At 39.2% G+C, this 25,914-nt stretch overlaps 1 protein-coding gene across 1 annotated transcript in view; it reads right to left on the bottom strand.

Moving 5' to 3' along the window:
* The window catches only part of LRRC47 (leucine rich repeat containing 47), a 493,361-nt gene that overhangs the window by 331,641 nt on the left and 135,806 nt on the right, over window positions 1-25,914 (bottom strand). The window contains exon 5 of the mRNA XM_044063572.1: window positions 4,172-4,274. Coding sequence (XP_043919507.1) covers window positions 4,172-4,274 — 103 coding nt within the window. The remainder of the gene's footprint in view (window positions 1-4,171; window positions 4,275-25,914) is intronic.

The raw sequence follows: 25,914 nt of genomic DNA, 5'->3' as shown, positions 1-25,914 counted from the left end.
TCTGGTCACTGAACCTTCTGCAAATTGCACTAGGATGAATACAAATATCAAAGGCAAATATTTTAATAACAGTTTAGTTACCAAAATTCGGTTGTTTTATAAACTTTGAAAGACCACAGCAAGTCTTTACAAGGTTTATTTGATACAATATATATCTTCCAAAGAATTTCTGGCCTTAAATTCAATGAAATATTATAAATTGCAATAAGAAGAGTATAAATAAAAAGTTTGCTAAATATATAGTTTTTGACGATAAAATTAAATACCTAGGGGGTCACTTTAATAATTAATTTGAATGAAACACTAACAATTAACTTTAATAACATCTTAAATAAAATTAAAGGTCTCAGAGAAATGGAATTATTTTTTCTATGGGGGACAGACTTTTACTTAAAATGATCATCTTCCCAAAAATATATTTTATACAAGCAATCTCTCTTTGTCCTCCCAAACAATCTATTAAACTGATGTATAGGTTCATAGGTTTGTACTTGGCTAATGGCCCTGGAGCCTTTACAAGCTTAGCCCATAGGATTACCCTGGCATCATGCCACCCAACCTTAGCTTCCAGTGCCTCTGTCGAGTAGAGCCACTGGAGTGACACCCGGGGTGAATTTTCTATTTCCCATCCTCAACATCAACCCTAATAAATCTAGAATTGCATTAAATCTTCACTTAAAAGATAGGGATGCGGGAGAATGAATCTTCCTGACACTGAAATGCATGCGTTATCTGTTAACACACTGACATTGTGGTTAAACTTAGTATATTCAACTAAATGGAAACAAATTCAACAGCATATCTGGGTACAATCAACAACTTCATTGTTATAAGAACATATAAAACTTGTGTCTAATAATTATTTGATGGCAAGAGATTATATTCTAGATAGTAAAAATAAACATGTATATTCCAGATTTATTACTATCAGGTTCACTACTTTTAAAAACTATTTAAATAGAAATCCAAATAGTAATGCTTGGCCTTTCTTATTATTTCCCATTGAATGTACACAAAATAATACTGACACTTTCAACATTAACAAAATGACTGTACTTAGAGGAAAAACTTAATATATTGGTATCAACTGTTGGATTCTGGAAAAGTTCTTCAAATGAAACAAGTCATGAATAATTGTAATACAGATAATGAATTGTGGTTGGTAGTACAAGAACTAAGGCAGTATATTATAAGTAAAATAAAGTCAGTGTGTCCATCAACCAGACAAAATATTCCTAGACTTACAGAATTTTTGATTGTTATAGGTAATCAAACACCTTAGGGTGAAGGTCATCTTTCTAAAATATATAAAGTAATTAAAAACACAAAAGTATATTACAAATAAAGTTTTTGGGATTATCATTAAAGCCATTAATAATAGACAGTCTGAGAAAAATGACAAAAAACTAAGGTGGACTGCCTCAAGGCAAACTTCTCTTTTGTTACAATGGAAATTAGGAAATTATCTTGGAAATTTATTCACAGAATCCATATCATACCGCATAAAACGGAATTATTGTTTAATCAAGAAATAGGATGTTGGAGATGTAAATTAAAACTGAAAGCTAACTAGCAACACCTTTTATGAATGTAATCGCCTTAGATTTTTTGAAAAATTAAATTTTTTTGCAAACTATTTTTAATCACAATTTTCAGTTGACCAAATCTTTGGTTTTGTTTAATGCCCCTATTCCCAAGTGTGTTCCTAGATCTCGATATTCACTTCCATGAAGTTTACTTGCCACTGCTAGTAAAACAATTACTACAAATTGGAAAAGTGAGACTTCACCTACATTTCAAGAGTTCAAGAACATGGCTAATATCAAGTTAAGAACAGAAATAATCACTTCATATTACAACTCTCGGATAAAAAGTCAGAGATATTAGAGAAAACTGATTGTATACCGTCTGAAACTGAACTTAGTTTGAAGAAATGTCATGTCTTATGTGTTCACTTAGACACTATTGTAAATAGCTTTTGCTTTTTCATGTAGATTTTTTCTTTCTTTGTTTGGTTAATAAAAGCAATACGTATGATTTTAATTCTTAATTATATGCTATTTGAATCTTAATAATCTTAATAAAAATATCTGAGATAAAAGAGAAAAGACCAGTTAGCTAAAGTTTTTTTTTGGCCAAATTGCTTAAATCTGCCACCACTCTGCACAATGGCTGTTCACCACTTACATATTCACCAAAGAACTTCAGCAGAAAATCAAATTCCTCAAGGACAAGCATGAAATGAAAACTGCCAACTCTGTAATGGACAACCACAAAACTTTTTTTCAGCTATAGTAGAAACTTCATGAGCAACAGCCAGCACTGCACCAAACTGATGCACAGCAATAACACTAAGCCCCAGAAGACAACTACAGCAGCAGACTATTTTATCGCAAACTTTACCCCCTCCTCCAAGCACCCACATTATCATCTCACCCCACAGATCACCTTGAATCAGGTCCAAAGCCCAGAATGCTAGTTCTATAGATTCAGCCAACATGCTTGGCTGCTTTGTCAGTGTGAAGCACAGTCTCACCAACTAGTTACTAATATGTTCAACCTCAGACTAGAAACTAGCTTTGCAATGGAGATATGGAGAAGAGCTGTGGTCATCCATTCCCACTACATAGGTGAACTTGCCACCGATTCTGGCAACTGCAGACCAATAATCCTTTGCAGCCTTATCTGTAAAGTGGTGAAACATTATGAAATTCATATGAAAAGATATTGGCAGTTTACAAGCCTTAGAGCCAAACCATCTGGCAAAGGCCTTTGATACCATTACACATTTTGGCATGATCAACAAATGAAGCAAATTAAATGTAAACTCTCATGTACCCCGTTGGACAATGAAATGGCTCACTGATGGAACCAGATTAATCAGGACTGAGGCACGCTGTCGTTTAAAAGGCTTGTTACTAAAGGAGTCCCCTAGGGATCAGTGCTAAGACAACTTCTAGCTGGTAATTTAACTCCCTGAGGACAAAGCTGATGTTTAAGGCATGTGGATAACCAAGTTTACAGAAGATTACAAACTTGAAACCATCAACAACACTTCAGAGGAGACTCTGATCCTCCAAGACAGTCTAACACACAAACTTGTGCTGCCAAGACCACTGCCTATAAATACGTGGCAAATGTATTACTAGGTCATTTGGGAAACACTAGCACCTAGGCACATACCATATAAATGACACCCCTATTAGAAGCGACACTGTCATCAGGGACCTGGTCACTTTTGTAGCGAATGAACTCTCTTCAGCCCACCATATATTTACTGTTAGAAAATCTTTTTACCTATTCCACCTGAGCATCAAAAGTAAAAATTCAAGGTCTAAGGAAGTCATTATCTTAATCTACTCCTCCCTCATTATGCCCGTTACAGAATATGTTCCATTTGCTATGTTACCTGTTAAAGCATATAATTCAAACTGAAAAACCTCAGCATTTCCTCATCAAGAGACTCAAGAGAACAACTTCCATGAGATACACAGACTGCCTTAAAATGTGAAAGTCTGAATTGCAACATCTGCTTTGCTGACCTGCATTTATGCAAATACAAGACTGCATTATCATATATAAAACTGTGTGCTGGAGGCAAACCCCATAATATATCCCACAATAAACTTCATTTGTTACACTTAAGTGCAAACTAGAGAAGCAGATGTCAAAAAGTAGTTAGTGACTTGATTCTTGCTGGCAACATTTACTTCTGGATAGTAAAGACTTATGTACACTGCACTCCTACTTTTCATGGAGCACTTCTAAATCCTTTACATAATGGTGAAGGCAAAATACATATCTGAGACTTGGTTTGAATATTTTTTCAACAACATATGCACTAAAAGTGTCCATTAGTAAACTCCCTGGTGGTGCCATTTTATCTCCAAAAAGTTCCGTTATACAAGTTAACTCCATCCATGTACAGTATACAAAGTGTGCCTTTCATGGTACATCATCATCAAAAAGTTCAAACAGCAACATATACTTCTTAGGCTACACAATTCAGTCGCCTTCCATCAGTAAGGTTAAAGGCATGCTGTTTAAAGAAACAAGACATCACAACTAAAGTTCCACTTTTAACATGGTGAAGAACAGGTGCAGTGATATCAACACAACTTAACTTTGCACAGCTATTAAACCTTAGACTTGTCCTGGCCGATGTCTTTACCTTTGTTTTGTCACTGTTCGTGATTGGTGGAAAAGAAATGACATCACCGTCTGCATCTACAACACAAGGGTAGTTTTCTTTTCCATCCAGTAACTGTAGGTACCTGTTGGGGAAAACAAATTAAACAGTACATTACACATAACTACCAGGACATGTGACATGGCAACTAAGGGACTAACGCTAAAATTTACTGGCAGTCAGTTAATGAAGTGCTTGATTCCTGACTGCTTGCAGGCTGGACAGCCACTGCCTGGTTCTTGAAAATATGTCTGCGTGTCTTAAATGTTCAATTACTTATTTTTTTAAATATAAATTGTTTAAATTACAGCACTGAATACTGCAAATTCAATACAGCAATTAAATTACACTGCAACAAATGTGCCAAGTACGGTCTGCCTTTTAAGTGTCGGCCTGAATGAGACACAGCAGCCCACTCAACCAGAAAGGAAAAAATTAAGTTGTAAACAGAATCAGAGATTTAGGTATGAAGTTAACATTTGAGCAAGCCACCTAATATAAACTGAAGTTTTAATCCCACTCGACTTGCTCCAAGCCACTTAAACTCTTAGGTCAAAGGAGCAATTCACTTCAGTTATCCCTGCTCAGTTAATTTAGTTAATACATCCACAAATATTACTATGCATAAAGCAAATGCAAACAGAGTGGGCCATTCAACTGTAATTTCTTTCTCTGGGTACACATTCTCAACTTTCTATAATTTAGAAGGGACTCCTAAAATGTCAATACTGAGATACTACAGATGAGTTTTACTGTTTTTTTGTCTTGTCAGACACGTCTCAGTGTCTTGATAAAACATAGCATCATTCTTTGCTTCCCTTTTGGCACATGCTCCTGACTAGAAAGAATGGGTGATGGAACCTTTCATAGACTAAGGTCAGAAATTGTAAGGGAAGTTGCTCAAATCTGTTGCCCCCAACAGTAATTTCTGTGGGTGAAGGAAGTGTCTTTGAAGTAGCATGGAAAGAATCTACTTCTGCCAACTGCAAAGTAAAACAAAAAATTTCTAAGAGGTTGGAGGAAAGCCTCTGCAATAATCCTTTCATTACAAGAATAATAAAAGTCACAAATGCAGCCACTGCAGATAAACTCCTTTTTCCAACAGGCAAGAACTTCAAAAAATAAAAACGGAGAAACACAGCAGGAACTATAACACTATTTAATTCAGTTAGCGCTTTCACATCAAAGATGCTTCATCAGAACATACATTTCATCAAAACTAACTTAGCTATATATACACGCCTTATCAAACAATCAACTACACAATCATTAATCAATTAAATTAACACAATTCACTTAAATGGTAGACTGCATTATTCCAGTTAATATAACTCACAAATCATTACATATCTTATAACTCAGTTATTATTAAATTACATTTTATAAAAACACTGATTATAAAAAAAAATACCAGTATAGCTGTGTATAATATTATAAACGTCTTGTTTTTAAATAAGGTTTGATAGATGTCCTGTCATTCAACCCTGGTTCCTTCTCAACCTGCAGCTCTATTATCCATCTCAGTTCACTCAGTTCTAACCTATCCTTTATGTCCCCTAACCTTAAGTCCTGATGAATACATTCTATCACTTTGAATAGAAAATGATGTGTCCTATTTTTATCCATGATGTGTTTGGTTAAAGCACTACTTTCTGGTTCCTCAATTCTAATTGTTCCTAGGTGTTCCCTGACCCTCTCTCAGTGAGCGAGTGGTCATACCCACATAGGATGAGGAACAGGTGGAGCAAACAGCTAAATATACCCAGTTTCTAGTTTCACAGTTCGCTCCAACAATGAACTCATATTTCTTATTTGTTCTAGGGTGTATAAAGACCCTATTCTTGGCTCAATACTCCACATATACAGCAATGTCCCCATTTATTTAAACCATATACTTTCTCCCTTTTCTTACTGGGCTGACATAACAGACTCTTAGGATTTTTCTTGTTTTTATAACAAAAGTTGGGCTCAATACCAACAATTCCCAGCTATCTCGGGGTCTGATTGCAATCTAGACCAATTCCTGTACACTACCTCTTGTACCTTCTTAATATTTCCAGCGAACTCAAGGCAAATGGGTATAGTTTCCTTAGTAGGTTTTTTTATACGATTGGGAGGGAATTTGACTATCAACAAAAATATATGGTCTAGCCTTACCCCTCCTTAATGCCTTAACTTCATCAAAACCCACATCAATTTCACTCTTGTACTTGCATTGTAGTAATTCATTATTGAAAGTTCCCATATCTTTATCAAACTGTTCCTGACTCTTGTCCAGTCTAGATATATGCATAGCTTGACCCTATATAATATTCCTGTAAACATAATTAGGATGCATACTATCTCTTAGGACATTATGTCTTCTACAGTCTTTCCTATATAAACTCATGGTGAATGTCATTCACCTCCCTTACTACTGTAACACCCAAAAAAGATAACTCCTCATCCGAAACTGAATGGGTAAACCTCAAAAATCAGTAGTGGTATCCAGGAATGTGAAAAACTCTTCCAGCTCTCCCTTATTACCCCTCCAAACCAATATAAGGTCATCCACAAACCTCTTATAAAAGAGTATCTTCCTAGCAAACTTTTCTTGGAATAATACACAACTCTCCTCCCAGTGGGCAAGCACCATATTTGCATAGCTATTGGCACATGGTGTACCCAATAGCCATGCCAAGTAGTTGGAGATAGCATTCCAAACAAGATGATGCTGTTTTCTAATATCAATTCTAACATACATAGAAAGTCTATTTTCTATCATACGTGCTGTGTAATCCTAAATATACCTTAACTGCTTCCAACCCATAGGTATGGGGTATCACTGTGAAGACTGAATTCATATCCATGGATATCAACAGACATTCACCCAATTGTTTAGATGAGTCCCCAAAGGTTCCATTTAAATCAAATAAGAGCTTAGTGTCTTTCAATACATACAAAGATGTATCAATTACTGGCCTTAAGTTCTTTTCAACATATTTTGACAAAGTATATGTAACACAACCTTGACCAGAAACTGTCTGAAAGGTGGATTATTTCTGTCTTTGTGCAACTTAGGTAGGCCTTGAATAATAGGAACCACTGGGTTGGTGACCGTCAAGAAATCATAAAGACTCTGTAATCAAATAAACAGTCAGAGTGACTTATACACACAGCAACAAAGCAATATCCGATAAATGAACCTCTCTATAAACATTGGTATCATTTAACATAGTAAGCATGGAATTCATATAATCAGAAGTAGTATTAAACACAACAATCCCCCCTCCCTTATCGGCAGGGCGAATAGTTAAAAATGAGTCATTTCATAAATCTTGTAGTGCTAAATATTCATTGCTATCTAGGTTAAAAAAAATCTGTCATTACTACTATAATTACTAGAACCAAGTGTTTCTCCCAATTGGGACTTTCAAATGTTACAAAACACTTCCAACACAGGATTTAAGTCGGGAATAAATAAACTAGGTGTTTTAAAGTCCGTTCAAGATTCAGTACTTTTGCCAAACATAGATTTCAGCATTACATTCATTGCGAACAGTCTTATATCAAGCACAGTACTCAAAGTCTGTATTAGATGCAGGTATGAAAGGTAGTCCTTGTTAGAGCACAGATTCCTGGTATTTAGTCAGTTCCTTCACCGAAAGGTTGAACACCATCGTCCTTAGTTGTTGGCATGTTCCACATTCTTTTCAAGTCTCACCCCATTACACCTTCCTGTGATGGAAGCCTCCTCTTCCTCCCACAACTGTTTGACCGGCCCTCCCTCAACGAGTCCACTTTGCTAATGGGGGGGCTGTGATAATGGTACTTGTAGGAGTTATTTTCTCTTGACAGAGGGAACATGGGTGGTAATTTCATTGTTCATAGTCAATACATTAGATGTAGAGGCTTTCTCCACCATTTCTGAAGCCTCAAACATTTAATCCATCCATTTTAGTCTGAGGTTGGGCAGAACCATTCCTATGTGCCCCACTTGCACTCGCATCCTCCAAACTCTGGTCTTGAGAACCGGCAAAGTTCAAACATAGGTTCTCATCTGCTGCCGTTGCCCCCTTCACTCCACTGCCTTTTGGCCAAGTAAATACATGACCATTTGAAAAATCTCTCAGATCTCTTTCCAATTTCTTTTTCTTCTGCCCTATTAGATGCTGTTCATGGGCAGAGACACTCACAGAGATTAGAGAGCATATGATCATACACACTAGAGCTGGAATAGCAGCTCTCAAATCTTCCTGTCTTTTACACATGTCCCTCAGCAACATACTTTCACTAGGTTTGTGAAAATCAATCAGCAATGTCATATATTTAAGGCTGGATTCAAGATTTAATTTCTGCCAGCTTTTTAATAATTTGGGAAACATATCAGCTGAAGCAGGCATCTTTAAAATCCTCAAACCCCTCGGAACTACTTTCTGAGAGATACACGTCTCAAAGTGACATCTCTGCCACTGTGACTGTTTAAATAAGTCACATTCTAATTCATGCACCAACTTCATTGCAGCTTTCTCATCAAATTGTATTTGCTCACATCCTATTTCATCAGTAGGCATTTCAAAAACCAGTAGTGGGTTGTTACCTTGATGTAACATTTTGTCAAATCCAGCCTGTGAACTGCTCACTTCCCTCGGCACATAGTCCAACTCAATTTATCCCTTCAGCCATGCTCCACAGGGCTAGCACCAAAATTAGCACCACAAGAATAATAAAAGTCACAAATGCAGCCACCCTCTTTTTTCCAACATGAAAAACTTCAAAATAAGAAAAACTGAGAAACACAGCAGGAACTATAAAACTATTTGATTTGGTTAGTGCTTTCACATCAAAGATGCTTCATCAGACCATACATTTCATCAAAACTAACTTAGCTATATATACACGCCCTGACAATCAAACAACAAACTACACAATCATTAATCAATTAAATTAATACAATTCATTTAAAAGGTAGAATGCATTATTCCAGTTAATAACACTCACAAATCATTACATATTCTATAACTCAGTTACTATTAAATTGCATTTTATAAAAACATGGATTATAAAAAAAAAAAACATACTAGTATAGCTGCGTATAGTATCATAAACGTCTTGTTTTTAAATACAGTTTGATGGACGTCCTGTCATTCAACCCTGGTTCTTTCTCAGCCTGCAGCTCTATTATCCCATCTCAGTTCACTCAATTCTAACATATTCTTTGTCCCCAAACCTCAAGTCCTGATGAATACAGTTGACCACTGGGTTACAAAATTGTGTCCTATTTTTATCCATGATGTGTTTGGCTAGTTTTATAGTTCCTGCTGTGTTTTCCATTTTTCTTTTTTTGAAGCCTGTATCAGTAAGCAAACCAAATTCAAACTTTGAAGCTAATAAGTTTCTTCTAGGAGTGATTGGTGAGATGCATAAAATATATGTTAAGAAAAAATTTCATTGGAGAAGTTATAGAAAATTTCAATATGGTGTAAGTAAACATGGATGTTAACAAGGTTCTAAAGCTATGCGATAAATTATTAGGAAATTAAATACAGTTTCATTTAACACTTGTCGACCACACAAAGGTTAACAGAACTTTTTATAAGCATACTGGAGAATGAAAAGCTTAACAGTGTGTGTGCTTAGAAATTAATACAATAGTATGATTATTTCTGAGTCATGTAAGTCATATCAGAGGAGGTGATGGATACCCCATCCGTATTAGAGAAAAAGTAACTAATAATTATATCAGTAGCCAAACACATCATGGATAAAAATAGGACACATCCTTTTCTACTCAAAGTGGTAGAATGCATTTATTCATTAGGACTTAAGGTTGGGGAACATAAATAATTGGTTAGAATTGAGTGAACTGAGATGGATAATAGAGCTGCAGGCTGAGAAGGAACCAGCGTTGAATGACAGGACTTCTATCAAACCTTATTTAAAAGTAAGACATTTATAATACTATACACAGCTATACTAGTATTTTTTTTTATATATATAATCAGTGTTTTTATAAAATATAATTTAACAACAACTGAGACATAAGATATGTAATGATTTGAGAGTTATATTAACTGGAATAATGCATTCTACCTTTTAAGTGAATTATATTAATTTAACTGATTAAGGATTGTGTAGTCAATTGTTAGGGTGTGTGTGTGTGTGTGTGTGTGTGTGTGTGTGTATATGATATATATATATATATATATATATATATATATAGCCAAGTTAGTTTTGATGAAATGTACAGTCTGATGAAGCATCTTTGATGTGAAAGAGCTAATCAAATTAAACAGTTTTATAGTTCCTGCTGTGTTTTTCTTATTTTTTTTTTTTGAAGTTTTTGCCTACTGGAAAAAGAGAAGATTAACTGCAGTGGCTGCATTTGTGACTTTTATTATTCTTGTGGTGCTATTTTGGTGCTAGCCCTGTGGAGCATTGCTGAAGGGAACAATACTGAGTTGTACCATGTGCCGAGGGAAGTGGGAAGTGAGCAGTTCACGGGCTGGATTGGACAAAATGTTATATCAAGATAATAACCCACTACTGGTTTTTGAAATGCCTACTGATGAAACAGGAAGTGAGCAAATACAATTTGATGAGAAAGCTGTAATGAAGTTGGTACATGAATTAGAACGAGACTTATTTAAATTTAAACCGTTAAAGTGGCAGAAATATCACTGAGATGTGTATCTCTCACAAAGTAGTTCCGAGTGGTTTGAGGACTTTAAAGATGATGCCTCCTTCAGCTGATATGTTTCCCGAATTATTAAAACTCTGGCAGAAATTAAATCTTGAAACCAGCCTTAACTATATGACATTGCTGATTTAATTTCACAAACCTAGTGAAAATATGTTGCTGAGGGACATACATAATAGGAAGATTTGAGAGCTATTGTTCCAGCCAGTGTGTATGATCAAATGCTCTAATCTCCGACAGTCTCTCTGCCTAAAACAGCATCTAATAGGGCAGAAGAAAAAGAAACTGGAAAGAGATCTTAGAGATTTTTCAGTATTTATCTCCATACCTGTATGAACTAGTTATTTTTCTGTTAACTACTAAGAGTGTGTATATAGCTACCTATTTTTCTGTTAACTACAAAGAAAGTATTCGCTTATATTAAATTTTTATTAGGGAATTTTTTGAATGGCTAACCATATCTGAAATGTACCATGATTCTGTTTACAGAAATGCAACAAAATGTAATGAATGGGATGAGTACCTGTAAATTTAGCTGTATTTGTAAATGTCTCATATTATAAATGATACTGTTTTTTTGTTTGTTGGAGCTTTTCTCCCCAGGCCTCCACTGAAAATGGACATATATCCAGTTGGACTAGCGGTCAACAAATGTAAAATAAATAAAAAATAGTCATGTATTTACTTGGCCAAAAGGCAATGGAATGAAGGGGGCCAATGGCAGCAAATAAGAACCTATGTTTGAACTTTGCCGGTTCTCAAGACCCGAGTTTGGAGGATGCGAGTGCAAGTGGGGAGCACAGGAATGGTTCTACCCACCCCTCAGACTAAAATGGATGGCTTAAATGTTTTAGAGGCTTCAGAAATAGTGGCGAAAGCCTCTACATCTAATGTAATAACTATGAACAATGAAATTACCACCCATGTTCCCTCTGTCAAGAGAAAAGAACCTATATAAATACCATTATCACAGGCTTTTCCCTCCACTCACCCCATTCGCAAGGTGGACTCGTCGAGGGTGGGCTGGTCAAAAGTCGAGGGAGGAAGAGGAGGCTTCCATCACAGGAAGGTGTAATGGGGCGAGACTTGAAAAGAATGTGGAACATGCTGACAGCCTAATGACGATGGTGTTCAACCTTTCGGTGAAGGAAACGACTAAATACCGGGAATCTGTGTTTGAACGAGGACTAACTTTCGTACCAGCATCTAATACAGACTTTGCGAGTACTGAGCTTGATACAAGACTGTTTGGACGCAATATAATGCTAAAATCTATATTTGGCAAAAACACTGAATCTTGCACTGACTTTAAAAAAAACTAGTTTATTTGTTCCAGACTTAAATCCTGTGTTGGAAGTGTTTTGTAACATTTGAGAGTCCCAACTGGGAGAAGCACTTTGTTCTAGTAACTATAGTAGTAAAGATAGATTTTTTTTTAACCTAGATAGGAATTAATATTTAGCGCTACACATGCGTGAATGGGTGTACCTTCGTTGAAGGTTGTACGTCAGGGCTGGCAACTCGGTACGTAAAAATCTGCTGCCAATTATTAGCGGACCGGAGTTCCGCTGTGGCGACCCCTAACCGGAAAAAGCCGAAAGATACAACAACAACAACCAGAGTTACGAAATGGCTCATTTTCAACTATTCGCCCTGCCGATAAGGGAGGGGGGAATTGTTGTGTTTAATACTTCTGATTATATGAATTCCATGCTTACTATGTTAAATGATACCAATGTTCATAGAGAGGTTAATTTATCTGACATTGAATTATGTTGTGGCTGTGTGTACAAGTTACTCTGTTATTTAAGCAATTTGACTACAAAGTCTTTGATTTCTTGACTGTCACCAACATGGTGGTTCCTATTATTCAAGGCCTACCCAAGTTACACAAAGACAGAAATAACCCACCTTTCAGACAGAGTGTTTCTGGTCAAGGGTGGGCTACATATACTTTGCCAAAATATGCTGAAAAGAACTTAAGGCGAATAACTGATAAATCCTTGTATGCACTGAAGGACACAAAACAGATCTTATATAAATGGAACCTTTGGGGACTCATCTGAAAAACTGGGTGAATGTCTGTTGGTATCCATGGATGTGAATTCACTCTCCACAGCGATACCCCATACCTATGGGTTGGAAGCAGTTAAGGTATATTTAGGATTACATAGCACGTATGACAAAGAAAATAGACTTTCTATGCATGTTATTAGAATTTATATTAGGAAACATCATCATCTTGCTTGGACAGAAATACTATCGCCAACTGCTTGGCGTGGCTATGGGCACACCATGTGCCAATAGCTATGCCAATATGGTGCTTGCCCACTGGGAGGACAGTTGTGTATTATTCCAAGAAAAAGGTTTGTTAGGAAGATCCTCTTTTTATAAGAGGCTCGTGGATGACCTTATATTGGTTTGGAGGGGTAATAAGCGAGAGCTGGAAGTGTTTTTCACATTCCTGGATACCACTACTGATTTGAGGACCACCCATTCAGTTTCTGACAAAGTTATCTTTTTTGGATGTTACACTAGTAAAGGAGGTGACTGGGACATTCACCATGAGTTTATATAGGAAGGAATGTAGAAGAAATAATGTCCTAAGTAGAGATAGTATGCAGCCTAATTCTGTTGACAGGATTATAAAGGGTCAAGCTATGCGTATATCTAGACTGGACAAGAGTCAGGAACAGTTTGATAAAGATATGGGAACTTTCAATAATAAATTACTACAATGTAAGTACAAGAAGAATGAAACTGATGTGGGTTTTGATGAAGTTAAGGCATTAAGGAGGGGTAAGGCTACACCATATATTTTTAGTCAAATTCCTTCCCAATCATATAAAAAAACCTACTAAGGAAATTATACTCATTTGCCTTGAGTTCGCTGGAAATATTAAGAAGGTACAAGAGGTAGTGTACAGGAATTGGTCTATATTACAATCAGACCCAGAGATAGCTGGGATCGTTGGTATTAATCCCAACTTTTGTTATAAAATCAAGAAAAATCCTAAGACTGTTATGTCAGCCTAGTAATAATAGGGAAAACGTATATGGTTTAAATAAATGTGGACATTGCTGTATATGTAGAGTATTGAGCCAAGATAGGGTCTTTATACACCCTAGAACAAATAAGAAATAAGAGTTCAAAGTTAGAGCGAACTGTGAAATTAGAAATTGGGTATATTTAGCAGTTTTCTCTACCCGTCGCTCCTTCTATGTGGGTATGACCACTCGCTCACTGAGAGAGGGGGTCAGGGAACACCTAAGAGCAATTACAAATGGGGAACCAGAAAGGAGTGCTTTAGCCAAACATCACAGATAAAAACAGGACACATTTTCTATTCAAAGTGGTAGAATGTATTTATCAGGACTTAAGGATGGGGGAACATAAAGAATAGGTCAGAATTGAGTGAACTGAGATGGATAATGGAGCTACAGGCTGAGAAGGAACCAGAGTTGAACAACAGGATGTCTATCAAACCTTATTTAAAAAAAGATGTTTATAATACTATACATAGCTATACTAGTATTTTTTTTAATAAGTTTTTATAAAATATAATTTAATAATAACAGAGTTATAGGATATGTAATGATTTGCGAGTTATATTAACTGGAATAATGCATTCTACCTTTTAAGTTAATTGTAGTAATTTAATTGATTGATTGTTTGATAGGGCGTGTATATATAGCTAAGTTAGTTTTCATGAAATGTATGGTCTGATGAAGCATCTTTGATGTGAAAGCGCTAACCGATTAAATAGTTTTATAGTTCCTGCTGTGTTCTCCATTTTTCTTATTTTTTGAAGGAATAATCCTTTCATTACCAAACATTACTAGAGGTATATACCTTCTAAAAAGGCAAGGCCTCATATTCGTCACATCAACTTTCCATTCCTTAGTGGTGACAAAGTAAGTCACTTCTGCCACAGATTAGATTAGTTTCTCAAAAGGTTTCTATGCCCTACGTCCAACTGGAAACTGCACCTCATCATTACCACTGCTTCATGCTTGAGAATCAAATAAGTGCCACATTCTAACCACTAGTACCCTGGTCAGTAGAATTTCTGAGGTCCAGGCAATTTTTTTCATTGAGTCGTACCTGGTCATCTACAGAAATTACAGCTTTGTTAGGAAAGTACAGCTGTGTACACTTACCATAAATGTAGATGTTAGAGTGTATTCACTGTTGCAGTCATTACATTTGGGTAATCTGCTGGCAGGTTGCCCTCAGTCGGCCTGAATTCCAAAGTCTTGGGTCCTGCGTTGGTTGCAGTCTCCTCTACCATGACGTCAGGGGTATAAAACAAGCAACCAACGCCATTTTCTTTAGTTTTTATTGCCCCAGATATCAGGTGCCCCCAAAAAGGTAGCAAAAATATATATGTATAAAAAGTATATATACATGCGTCAATATAAACTTTACCTTCATCTACAAGAAAATACACCACATAGGCTGCAGAAGACAGAGAAGGAAAAACTCCAGAATGCAAGGGAGGGATGGCGGGTGGGTAACCTGGACTGCAACAGTGAATAACACTAACATCTACATTTATGTTAAGTGTACACAACCATACTATGTTCTTTGTGTTTCACTGTTGCAGTCATTACATTTGGGTAGAATCCCAAAGCTATTATTGGGAGGCTTGAGCTAAACAGCATTAGGTGCGGCTACAAGGCCCTGCAGAACTGCAGTGGCAAAGCCTCCCTGATGATAATGCTTTGTAAAGGTGTGGACAGAACACCAAGTAGCAGCCTCTAGAATGTCTTTGGTTGGTACTCCTCTGAGAAAGGCTGCTGAAGTAGCTGCAGCTCTGGTGGAATGAGACCTAATGCTCTTGGGCACAGGTTTACCATGGTGTAAGTAGCAGAAACGAATACAGTGGCTTATCCACTTTGAAATAGTTTGCTTTGAAATAGCCTTTCCTTCTGATCCTGCAGCATATGTCACTAACAATTGCTCAGTTTTTCTTAGAGATTTAGTCCTGCTCAAGTAGAATCTTAGCTGTCTGTGTACGTCCAAGGAATGCAGAATTCTCTCTCCCTTGTTCTGCGGATTTGGATAAAAGGTTGGCAGATGAATAGTTTGGTTAAGAGCCACACTGGAAACCCCCTTAGGCATAAATGTTGGATTTGTCCTCAGAGACACCCTGTCTGGGTAAAATATGATAAAAGGCTCCACAGCCATGAGGGCCTGTAGCTCTGAGACTATTCTTGCTGAAGTAACTGCTAGTAGCAGAGCTGTTTTCCATGATAAGAACTTTATATCAGCAGAAGCAGTTGGTTGAAATGGAGGCAGGTTGAGCTTTTCTAACACATAATTGAGGTCCCATGCAGGTATTGGTGATCTTCTAGGAGGCCTTAAACTTTTTGGCTCCTCTAAGATACTGCTTTAGTAAAGGATGAGAAAAGATTGGTGACTCTGTATTGTAATGAGCAGAAATGGCAGAGGCATGGATTTTAATTGATGAGAAAGATAGGCCTTTGTCAAGCATCTCAGTCAAGTATTGTAATATCTGAGGAATATTTGGTTCTGCTGTATCAGTTCCTTGTGCTTGATTCCAAGCACAGAATCTCTTCCACTTATCAGCATAAGATTTTCTAGTACTAGGCTTCCAAAATGACATCCATCACAGCTTTACTGAGAGGTGTTGTTTGTATAACTGTATGATCAGCCATGCTGCCAGGTTCAGTGTCTTGAGTCGATTGTGCAGGATCGGATTGTTTTGCTGGGACAAAAGTTGAGGTCTTTGAGGTAAGGTCCAAGCTGGGTATTGAAACAAGCTCCTTAGGATTTGGTACCAGTATTGGCGGTGCCAGACCAGGGCAATTAGTATCATCTTTGGCTTTTCTTGCCTGACCTTTAGGAGGACCTGGGGAAGAAGAGGCAAAGGAGGAAAGGCATAAACTGATAGGTTTTTCCAACTGAAGGATAGGGCGTCCACTTTCCATGCTTGTCTGTTATAAGTCCTTGTGCAGAATCTTTTCAATTGGTAATTTTGAGGAGAGGCAAATAGATCTAGGTCTGGGCTCCCCCATTTCTTTATCATCATGCTGAAGACTTGCGGATCTAGTTTCCACTCGTGAGGGTCCATAAGGTTTCTGCTTAAGTCGTCTGCCAGAGTATTTTGTTTTTCCTAGCAGGAATTGAGCTTGAAGATATATTTGGTAAGTCGAAGCTGTGTCCCACAGTGCCATGGCTAATCTGCAAAGCGGGTATGAGTGCGTGCCCCCCTGCTTATGTACCACATGACCAGGGTGTTGTCCATCTTTATCAGTAGTTGTCCTGGATGAAGCAAGTCCTTGAAGGCTGTCAGAACATTTTGAACAGCTAGCATCTCTCTCTGGTCGATACGTAGATGCATTTGTTTTGGGGTCCATATGCCCTGAATGCATCTTCCCACCATGTGGGCCCTCCAAGCATAATCTGATGCGTCTGTTGTTAAGGTTTGGCTGGCAGGGGGTAGAGTGAAGGGCCATCCCATGTTTTGGTGACATGCCTTTGCCCACCATAGAAAATCCTGTTGTAGGCAGGGAAAGAGAGGAATCATTGTTTCCAGACTATGACAAATGTTGACTCCATAAACTTTTTAGGTACCACTGAAGTTTCTTCACATGCAGTCTTGCATATGGAATCAGTAGGATGCAGAATGCCATGAAGCCCAGAGCCTGCAGAATGCATCTTGCAGATAACTGGGTTTTTGTTGCCATCAGTTTGAAGTAAGTAGTCAGTTGCCTTTGCTTGTCTGGCATAAGGTAAAGCCATCTGGGCAGTTGTAATCAAGCTTGCACCCAGGAATGTTATCTTTTGAGAGGGTACCAGTTGTGATTTCCTTTTGTTTATTGTGCACCCTAGGCATGTTAGAAGAAGACTTTTCACAAACGACAGTTGTCCAAGTAGGGATATATCTGTATACTTCTTTGTCTGCAAAATGCAATCACTGGTGCCAATCACTTTGTAAAGACCTTGGGCGCAGTAGATAAGCCAAAGGGCAGTGCAGAGAATTGGTAATGCATTAAGCCAGCTTTGAATCTGAGGCATCTTCTGCACGACTGTCATATTGGGACATGCAGGTATGCCTCTTAGGTCTAAATGTCACCAGCCAAGCATTCTTGCCCAGCATGAAGCTGCTGCAAAGTCAGCATTTTGAATTTTGGAATGTCAAGGTAGGTGTTCAAAATTGATAAATCCAGTATTGGCTGCCAGGTATTATCCTTTCTGGGTACCAAGAACAGTAGAGTAAAAACCTTGTCCTTTTTCCTGTTCTGGTACTGGCTGAATGGTCCCCATATCCATGAGGGACGTAACCTGTTTTGGTGCCTCTGCCCATTGATTTTTTGGCAGATCTGGCCATCCATTTGTCACTGGCAGAGTGTGGAAATGGAATCTGTATCCCTGTGATACTATGCTTAGCACCCACTTGTCCTGGGTTATTAACTGCCAATTTTGAGCAAAAAAGTGCTAATTTTCCCCCAGGGGTGCTGCCAAAAGATAAGTGCTTGGTGAAGGCAGAGGGAAGTCATTGGGACTTTTTTCTGTAGGTTTGTGCTTCATCTCCTCAAGCTTTGGAGGTAGAAGTACCCCATTGCTTTGACCTGTATGAATCTTGCGCCTGGTATCCGGAACCCTTAGGGCATCTGGATTTGCCCCTTTGAGCTCTGTCCGACAGGAAAGGACCAACTTTTTGTAGGCCAGAGTCTACTGAATCTTGGTGGCTGCACTTGTAAGAAGTCTTTCACAGTTTGCATAAACTTAGCTTTGTCTTCCATTTTCTTTAAAACCTCTTCTGCCTTAATACCAAACAGAGTATCATGCTGTAAAGGTGCATCTAGTAATTTAGCTTCAACATGATCAGGCAAATTTTGTTCCTTTAACCAGGCATGCCTTCTAATCATGGATCCAGTAACTGCAGCCCTGCAGGAGCCCTCTAAGGAATCAAAACCAAATTGCAAAGTATGTTTTCCAACCAGTTCAGCTGCATGCAATAATTCCTGCAATTCTTTATTTTCTGCACATTCAGAAATCATGACTTTCTGTTTCAGCAATCCCATAATATGTTGTTGATACTTGAGCATATGAAACTGCCAGTTTAAGGCCCTAATTGCCAAGGTTGCAGATGTATAAACCCTTTTTCCCCATCTATCCAGTGCCCTTGAATCTCTGTCAGAGGGGGTAGGATTTTTTGCTGTTGAGGCTTTAACTCCCTTTGGACCCTGTGAAAAAGTTTCAGGATCAGCAGCAGGGTTTCTAAATAAATATTTGGGAGAGTCAGGGACCCTGTAATATCTGTCAGGCTTGCTGGGAGCCGGAGGTAAGGAATCAGGGGTCAAACTTGACTCTGAAAACACATCATCCACAAATGTCTAAAACAGGGGGTATGGCTAAAGGCCTGCGCTGAGGGAGAAGGAAATCCCTGAGCCTCTTTTTTGATTCTGAGAAGTCTTGACTCTCCCAGTGAAAATGTTCCCTCAAAGTATGCAAGGTTTCTCCAAATGAATAATCCTCAGGAGGTGATGCAGATAGTATAAGACTCCTCTGCATCAGAATCCTCATAGGGAGGTATAGATAATTCCTGATCAGAAGAGGAACCAGAAGAAATAGAAACCTCTCTGAAGATTCATAGTCAGTGTCTTGCCTAGGCCTCTTATCTGGAGGGGGATGGGAACCCCTGATCAAGGTAATTAGGACTTCAGCCATTTTGATAATCTGTTTTTTAGGCATAGAAGCCTGTGCACATGGCTCATGCGTCTTTTTTAGTTTTAGAAGTTGCTTTTGTCTTTGGTTTTGCAGCTGTTGTTGGTTTGATATAAAAATGTTGAGGCCTGAATACACCCTCAGAAGCCGGTGCCTGCTCAGCGGCTCTGGACCCATCCCAGGGAGATACATCCGTGGGTCCAATACTCTGAGTATCTCGCTGCATGCCCGACTCCACATGGGTGTCGGTAGAGGCCTGCGACTCGAAAGTAGCGAGTAGCAGGGGCTGCAAAAGCACCTCACAGAGTACTGGCGACTTCCTTAGGAAAAGCTTTGTCGTTGGTTTTGGGCCTAGACTGTCTCTCTCTGTCCTTTTCTTTGCGCTTTTTATGTACTCCGTAGTCTGATTGCTATCTGACAACATTTCTGGGTAGTTAAATCTGTTTCCAAAATATTTTGAGGCAAAAATATACAGATGCTTAATAGTGCGTTGGTTAAATCTAGCACAAAACCGACAGCCAGGCACGTTGTAATCAGGGCCTAGGCAAGGAATACAGTATAAATGGAAATCCTTATGAGGTATTTGCTTCCCACAAGTAATACAATTATTAACTTTTTCTGACATCGAAATGGAGCAAGAAAAAAGTTTCCCCAACGGGGTACTTAGCTTTAGTGAAGACTTCGGTTCTGAAACTCAAACTCGAATATTTCAAGAGTCGGCCGACCGGCACTTGTGAAATGCTTCTGCTTCGGGCACCGCGCAGCAAGAAAGACTAAAGAAAATGGCGGCTGCTTGTTTTGTACCCCTGAAGACCTGATGTCATGGAAGAGGAGACAGCAACCGACGCAAGACCCAAGACTTTGGAATTCGGGCCGACTGAGGGCAACCTGCCAGCAGATTACCCAAGTGTAATGACTGCAGCAGTGAAACACGAAGAACATCTTACAATAAATAAAGATGTATATTTACTGATGTGGTCCTTATTTCTTAGGATATCTGCCTATAGGTAACCTAACTAGCTGACCTGACTTCCAAAGCTCTACCTTCCTGCCTCCTCAAGGGATATGGCAGACTCTCTTGCCCCTTCCAGGCAAGGACATAGTGGTATAAGATAGTTGCCATCTGAAGTCACATAAAGGTCATTCTTGCCCTGACAAGGACCAGGTGAGAAGACCGCAGTGCCAAAGCCTTAACAGACTAGGAGGGGCAACACCATGTACCACAGGTCGACCCCAGAAGTGCCCATTCTCCTTCTCCAGATAGTAGTATAGCAAAGTGAAAGAGGGAACTGAGGCCAGGTGGGGAAACGAGGCAGAAGTTTCAAAAGAGTGAAACAGGAAGTCGCCTCAATCTACAAGAAAACTTTTACTGGAGAGAGGCACTTGTTAAAGACTCTGAATGCAGCACAAAAAACCAAATGGCAAGAAAGTAAACTGGAGGCGTTTGTTGCAAACCTAAGGAATGTTCCAAGTTCCTTAGCAATAGGGATATGTAGACAAGACTCATTTAATACCAGTGCCATCATGAGGGATTCAAGGGAATAGCAGAAGTAGGAGGTTTTGGAAAGAAAACTTTTTGAATTTTGAGACAATTAAAAACATGTTTGGGTAAGTTCAAGGTAAGCCCCCATGTTCCTTGCTTTCATATTACAAGTAGTAGTCTTGACTAGAAGCCTGTGTCCCCTTGTCCTGGGGGGTAGTCTTTCTATGGTCCCTTACTTTGTCATAATTCTCAATACAGCAGCTACCCCACTGATCTGATCTCTTGGAACAGGAGGAATCCCCCTGAACACTGGAGTTTACTGGAACTGTAATCTAAAACTCTGATGGAAGATTTTTAAGATGCACTGGTCATGTCAACATTTATTTCCAGTTTTGAACCCTCCAATTTTCTTTACAGGAGGAAGGAATAGGATGATTTGTCTGAGCTGAGGTGGACTTCTGGATGGGAAGGGGGCAGCCTGGCTGAGTCATTGTTAATCTCTCTGCCAGTTACAGCCCTGGTGGCCCCAAAGTTTTTTTTTACATTTAGCATGCAATTATTTCCCGATTTTTCTCCTCTTTTCCAGAGCTTGTTTAGGACAAAAATGGCCATGATTTAGCTGGGTAGCTTCTGCTGAACTTTGATAAACGTGCCTGAAAACACTGCCTAACTGATGCAAGACACCAAATCACACACGGTATCTGCTGCCTGCATGGTATACCAACTGCATCTTATCCACGTTTCTTCTGAGTGCTTGGAGTCCTGAAGAGAGAGCTTCTTCTTCTTGATACACCTGAGAGATCTGCCCTTACCCTGCATTTTTTTCAGCAGGTATGGCTGAAAAGTAAGCATGTGGGTTTGGCAGTTCAGAGACTCTGAAATACAGGGAAGTAGCTTCCAGATGCTTTCCCAAAGTAGTGTCATAGTAGTTTGTCTACTTCTCCTCCACTGATTTCCACTGTGTATGTAGAGGTGGTGGTGATAGAAAAAAAAATGAATTCCTCCCAGATAAGTATATCAAAATAACATTTACGAAAGCAAACAGAATTGTTGATTGTTCAACTGTCATCCATTACCTAATAAGCACATATCAGCTCTTACCTAAGTACAACCAACTACAGCTGAATGATAAGGTTAGCCTGTATGGAGCTGTTGCTGCTAGCATACAACCATATAAGACTAACCATTAAGAAACTTAACTGAAAACTGCTATACTTGAAACTCCTGATTGAGTTAAATTTTGAGGGAGTGACCACTCCCAACAATCTTCTGATCTTCTAAATGCTGCTGCTAGTCTGAGACCATATATAGACATTCTAATGAATATGCGCTCCTCCCCTAGATGAAAGATTACTGTACTTAAAACTCCTGCTGATTTACACCAGTAGCCCAGATTTTAAGCGAATGCCCTATCCCAAAATACATTCTAATAAAATACACATTTAGAATTTATTTCTAAGTAATCAGTATACAAATAAAGACTTGTTATACTGCAAATTGCAAAAAAATGGTTTTGCATTATAAAGTGGGTTTAACCAATGCCTCTGTAGTGGACACGGAGACTCTTGCTAACAGAAGCTGCTTCTAGTGGAGATTAGAACAATGGATTTTTATCTTTGAGCTTGCTCTCCCATTGTATGGTCACTTGGCTGCATTTCTCTGTGTGTGACAAGCCACAAAAGGTTCTTGAATCTTTTAACTGGCATAGTCAAGCTTGAACATGCCGCTTTGTACACCTCTCCCAAGGAAATGTTACTGATCTGAGATAGCGCTCTTCCATTGCACATACTGCAGGAATTATTATTATAAAGCAAAAAGTACAGTTTTGTACCTACCATAAATTTAGATGTTCGAGTGCTAATACAGCTGCAGTAATCACATATGGGTTCTCTGCCGTCAGGCGGGTCCTCGGTCGGCCGAATTCCAAAGTCTAGGTCCGGCGTCGGTTGTTGTCGCTTTCTTTCCTGACGTCAGTGCAACAGGGGTGTATAAGGCACAGCCGACGCCATATTCTTCAGTCTTTTCTTGCCCCAGATGTCAGGTGCCCCCAGAAGGAAGGCAATACATAAATTATATATATATATATATATATATATATATATATATATATATATATATAAATATATTCAAGCAATGCAATGTAATCAAAAAACAGTAGTTGCAAGCAAATACACCATAGGAGGATAACCCAAATTAGGTTGTATGAAGAGGTGTTAGCCACTAATCCTTTACCAAGCGGGGAAGGAGGGAGGGAAACCTGTACTGCAGCTGTATTAGCACTCGAACATCTACATTTATGGTAGGTACAAAACTGTACTATGTTCATCGTGCATACAGCTGCAGTAATCACATAATGGGTAGAATCCTAAAGCTACGCACAGGGTGGTAGGCACTAGGTGGAACTGGGATGAGCCAGAATGCCCTGCAACACAGCAGTGGCAAAGCCTGCTCTAGTTTTGGAATATAAAGGCAGGTGGTAGTGTTTTGTGAAGGTATGTACAGAACTCCAAGTGGCTGCCTCCAAAATATCTTTGGTAGGAACTCCTCTGAGGAAGGCTGCAGAGGTAGCTGTGGCCCTGGTGGAGTGTGATCTGATGCCTGTAGGGACAGATTTCCCATGATAGGAGTAACAAAATCGTATGCAGTGGCCTATCCATTTTGAAAGTGTCTGTTTGGTAACAGGCTTCCCTTGAGCTCCCACAGCATAGGACACAAAAAGTTGTTCTGATTTCCTGAAAGGCTTTGTTCTGTCCAAATAATAACGTAGCTGTCTATGGATGTCTAAGGAATGTTGCAGCCTTTCCCCTTTGTTTTGAGGATTGGGGTAAAAGGTAGGTAAGTGTATGGCTTGATTTAAAGCTACCCTGGATACCACTTTAGGCATAAAAGACGGGATGGTTCGAAGGGAAACCCTGTCCTGATGGAAGTTGAGAAAGGGCTGCACAGCCATGAGGGCTTGTAGTTCCGAAACCCTACGAGCTGAGGTAATGGCCAGAAGGAAAGCTGTTTTCCAGGACAAATATTGCAAATCTGTTGAGGCAGCTGGTTCAAAGGGAGGCAATGTTAATTTTTCTAAAATGTAATTAAGATCCCAGGCTGGCACTGGTTGTTTCCTTGGTGGTCTTATATTTTTAGCCCCTCTGAGGAACTGTCTTAAAAGTGGGTGAGAGAATAACGGTGGATCCGTGTTGAATTCTGCAGAAATGGCTGAGGCATGGATTTTTATGGAGGAAAATGAAAGTCCACTGTTCAGCAGCTCAGCTAGATACTGTAATACCTGAGGCAAATTCAGTTTTCTAGGGTCCTGGCCTTTTTTCTCATTCCAAGAGCAAAACCGTTTCCATTTTGCGGAATAAGCCTTTCTAGTAGATGGCCTTCTGGCCTCCAGAATGACGTCCTGCACCTCTTTGGGGAGTAGGGTCTGTTGTGGTGTTAAGGAATTTTCCATGCAGCGAGATTGAGTGTTTTCAGCTGACTGTGAAGAGTTTTGTAGCTGTGCTGAGTCAGCAGAAGAGGCATTAGAGGTAGAAGCCAGGGAGGAGTATGTGTTAGGCTCCTCAGGAGTGGGTACCAGTGCTGTCTTAGCCAGTCTGGAGCAATCAGTATCATCTTCGGTCTGTCTGCTCTTGCTTTCAAGAGCACCTTGGGCAGAAGAGGCAGAGGTGGGAAAGCGTACACTGTCCATGCTGTCCAACTGAATGAATGGGCATCCACTCTCCAGGCCTTTGGATGAAAGGTCCTTGAACAAAACTTTTCCAATTGATGATTCCTGTGGGAGGCGAATAGATCTATGTCTGGCCTCCCCCACATTTGGATTATCTTTGTAAACACCTGAGGATGCAACTTCCATTCGTGCGGATCTGTCATATTTCTGCTTAGATTGTCTGCCAGCGTGTTTTCCAAACCTGGCAAGTACTGTTCTTGAAGTTCGATTTGCCATTCCAGAGCCAAGTTCCAAAGTGTCATGGCTACTCTGCACAGGGGGTATGAATGTGTTCCACCTTGTTTATGTACCACATTACTGTGGTGTTGTCTGTTCTTATCAATAATTGTCCTGGATGCAGGAGGTCCTTGAATGCTGTAATTGCATTTATCACTGCTAGCATTTCTTTTTGATGTGAAGGTGCTTTTCCTTTTGGGTTTTTTAGGTACCGTTGAAGTTTTCTCATATGCAACTTTGCACATGGGATTAAAAAAATGCAAGATGCCATGAAGCCCAGAGCCTGCAGGATTTTCCTTGCAGTAAGCCTGGTACAATTTGCTAGTATTTTGAAGTACTGAGTTAGTTGCCCCTGTTTTTCTGGCGTAAGGTAGGCCATCTGGGTGTTTGTGTCCAAGTTGGCACCCAGGAAAGTTATTTTCTGAGATAGTGTTAGCCTGGATTTCTCTTTGTTGATTGTGTATCCCAGAGAATTCAGCAACCGTGTTGCATAAGCCAGATGTTCCAGAAGTATGTGCTTGCTGTCCGCTTGGATCAGGCAGTCATCCAAATAAGGGTAAATTTGTATCCCTTGAAGTCTGCAGTAGGCAATTACTGATGCCAGGCATTTCGTGAATACTCTGGGCGCAGTAGATAAGCCAAAGGGCAATGCAGAGAATTGATAGTGGACTGAACCTGCAAGAAATCTGAGGTATCTTCTGCAGCTTTGTCTGGGACATGCAGGTATGCCTCCTTGAGGTCCAATGTTACCAGCCAAAACTCCTTGCCCAGCATGGGAAGAAGCTGCTGTAATGTGAGCATCTTGAATTTTGGTACGAGTAGAAATGTATTTAGGATGGATAAGTCCAAAATGGGTCTCCAGTCGGTTCCTTTCCTTGGTACCAGAAATAGTCTGGAATAAAAACCTTGACCTTGTTCGTGAGTA

Source organism: Protopterus annectens, chromosome 2.part1 (assembly GCF_019279795.1).
Source record: "Protopterus annectens isolate FY-2018-M chromosome 2.part1, PAN1.0, whole genome shotgun sequence".
In the NCBI taxonomy this organism is placed as follows: Eukaryota; Metazoa; Chordata; order Ceratodontiformes; family Protopteridae; genus Protopterus; species Protopterus annectens.
Note: the sequence above shows the minus strand (reverse complement) of the source record. Positions and strands in the feature narration are given on the sequence as shown.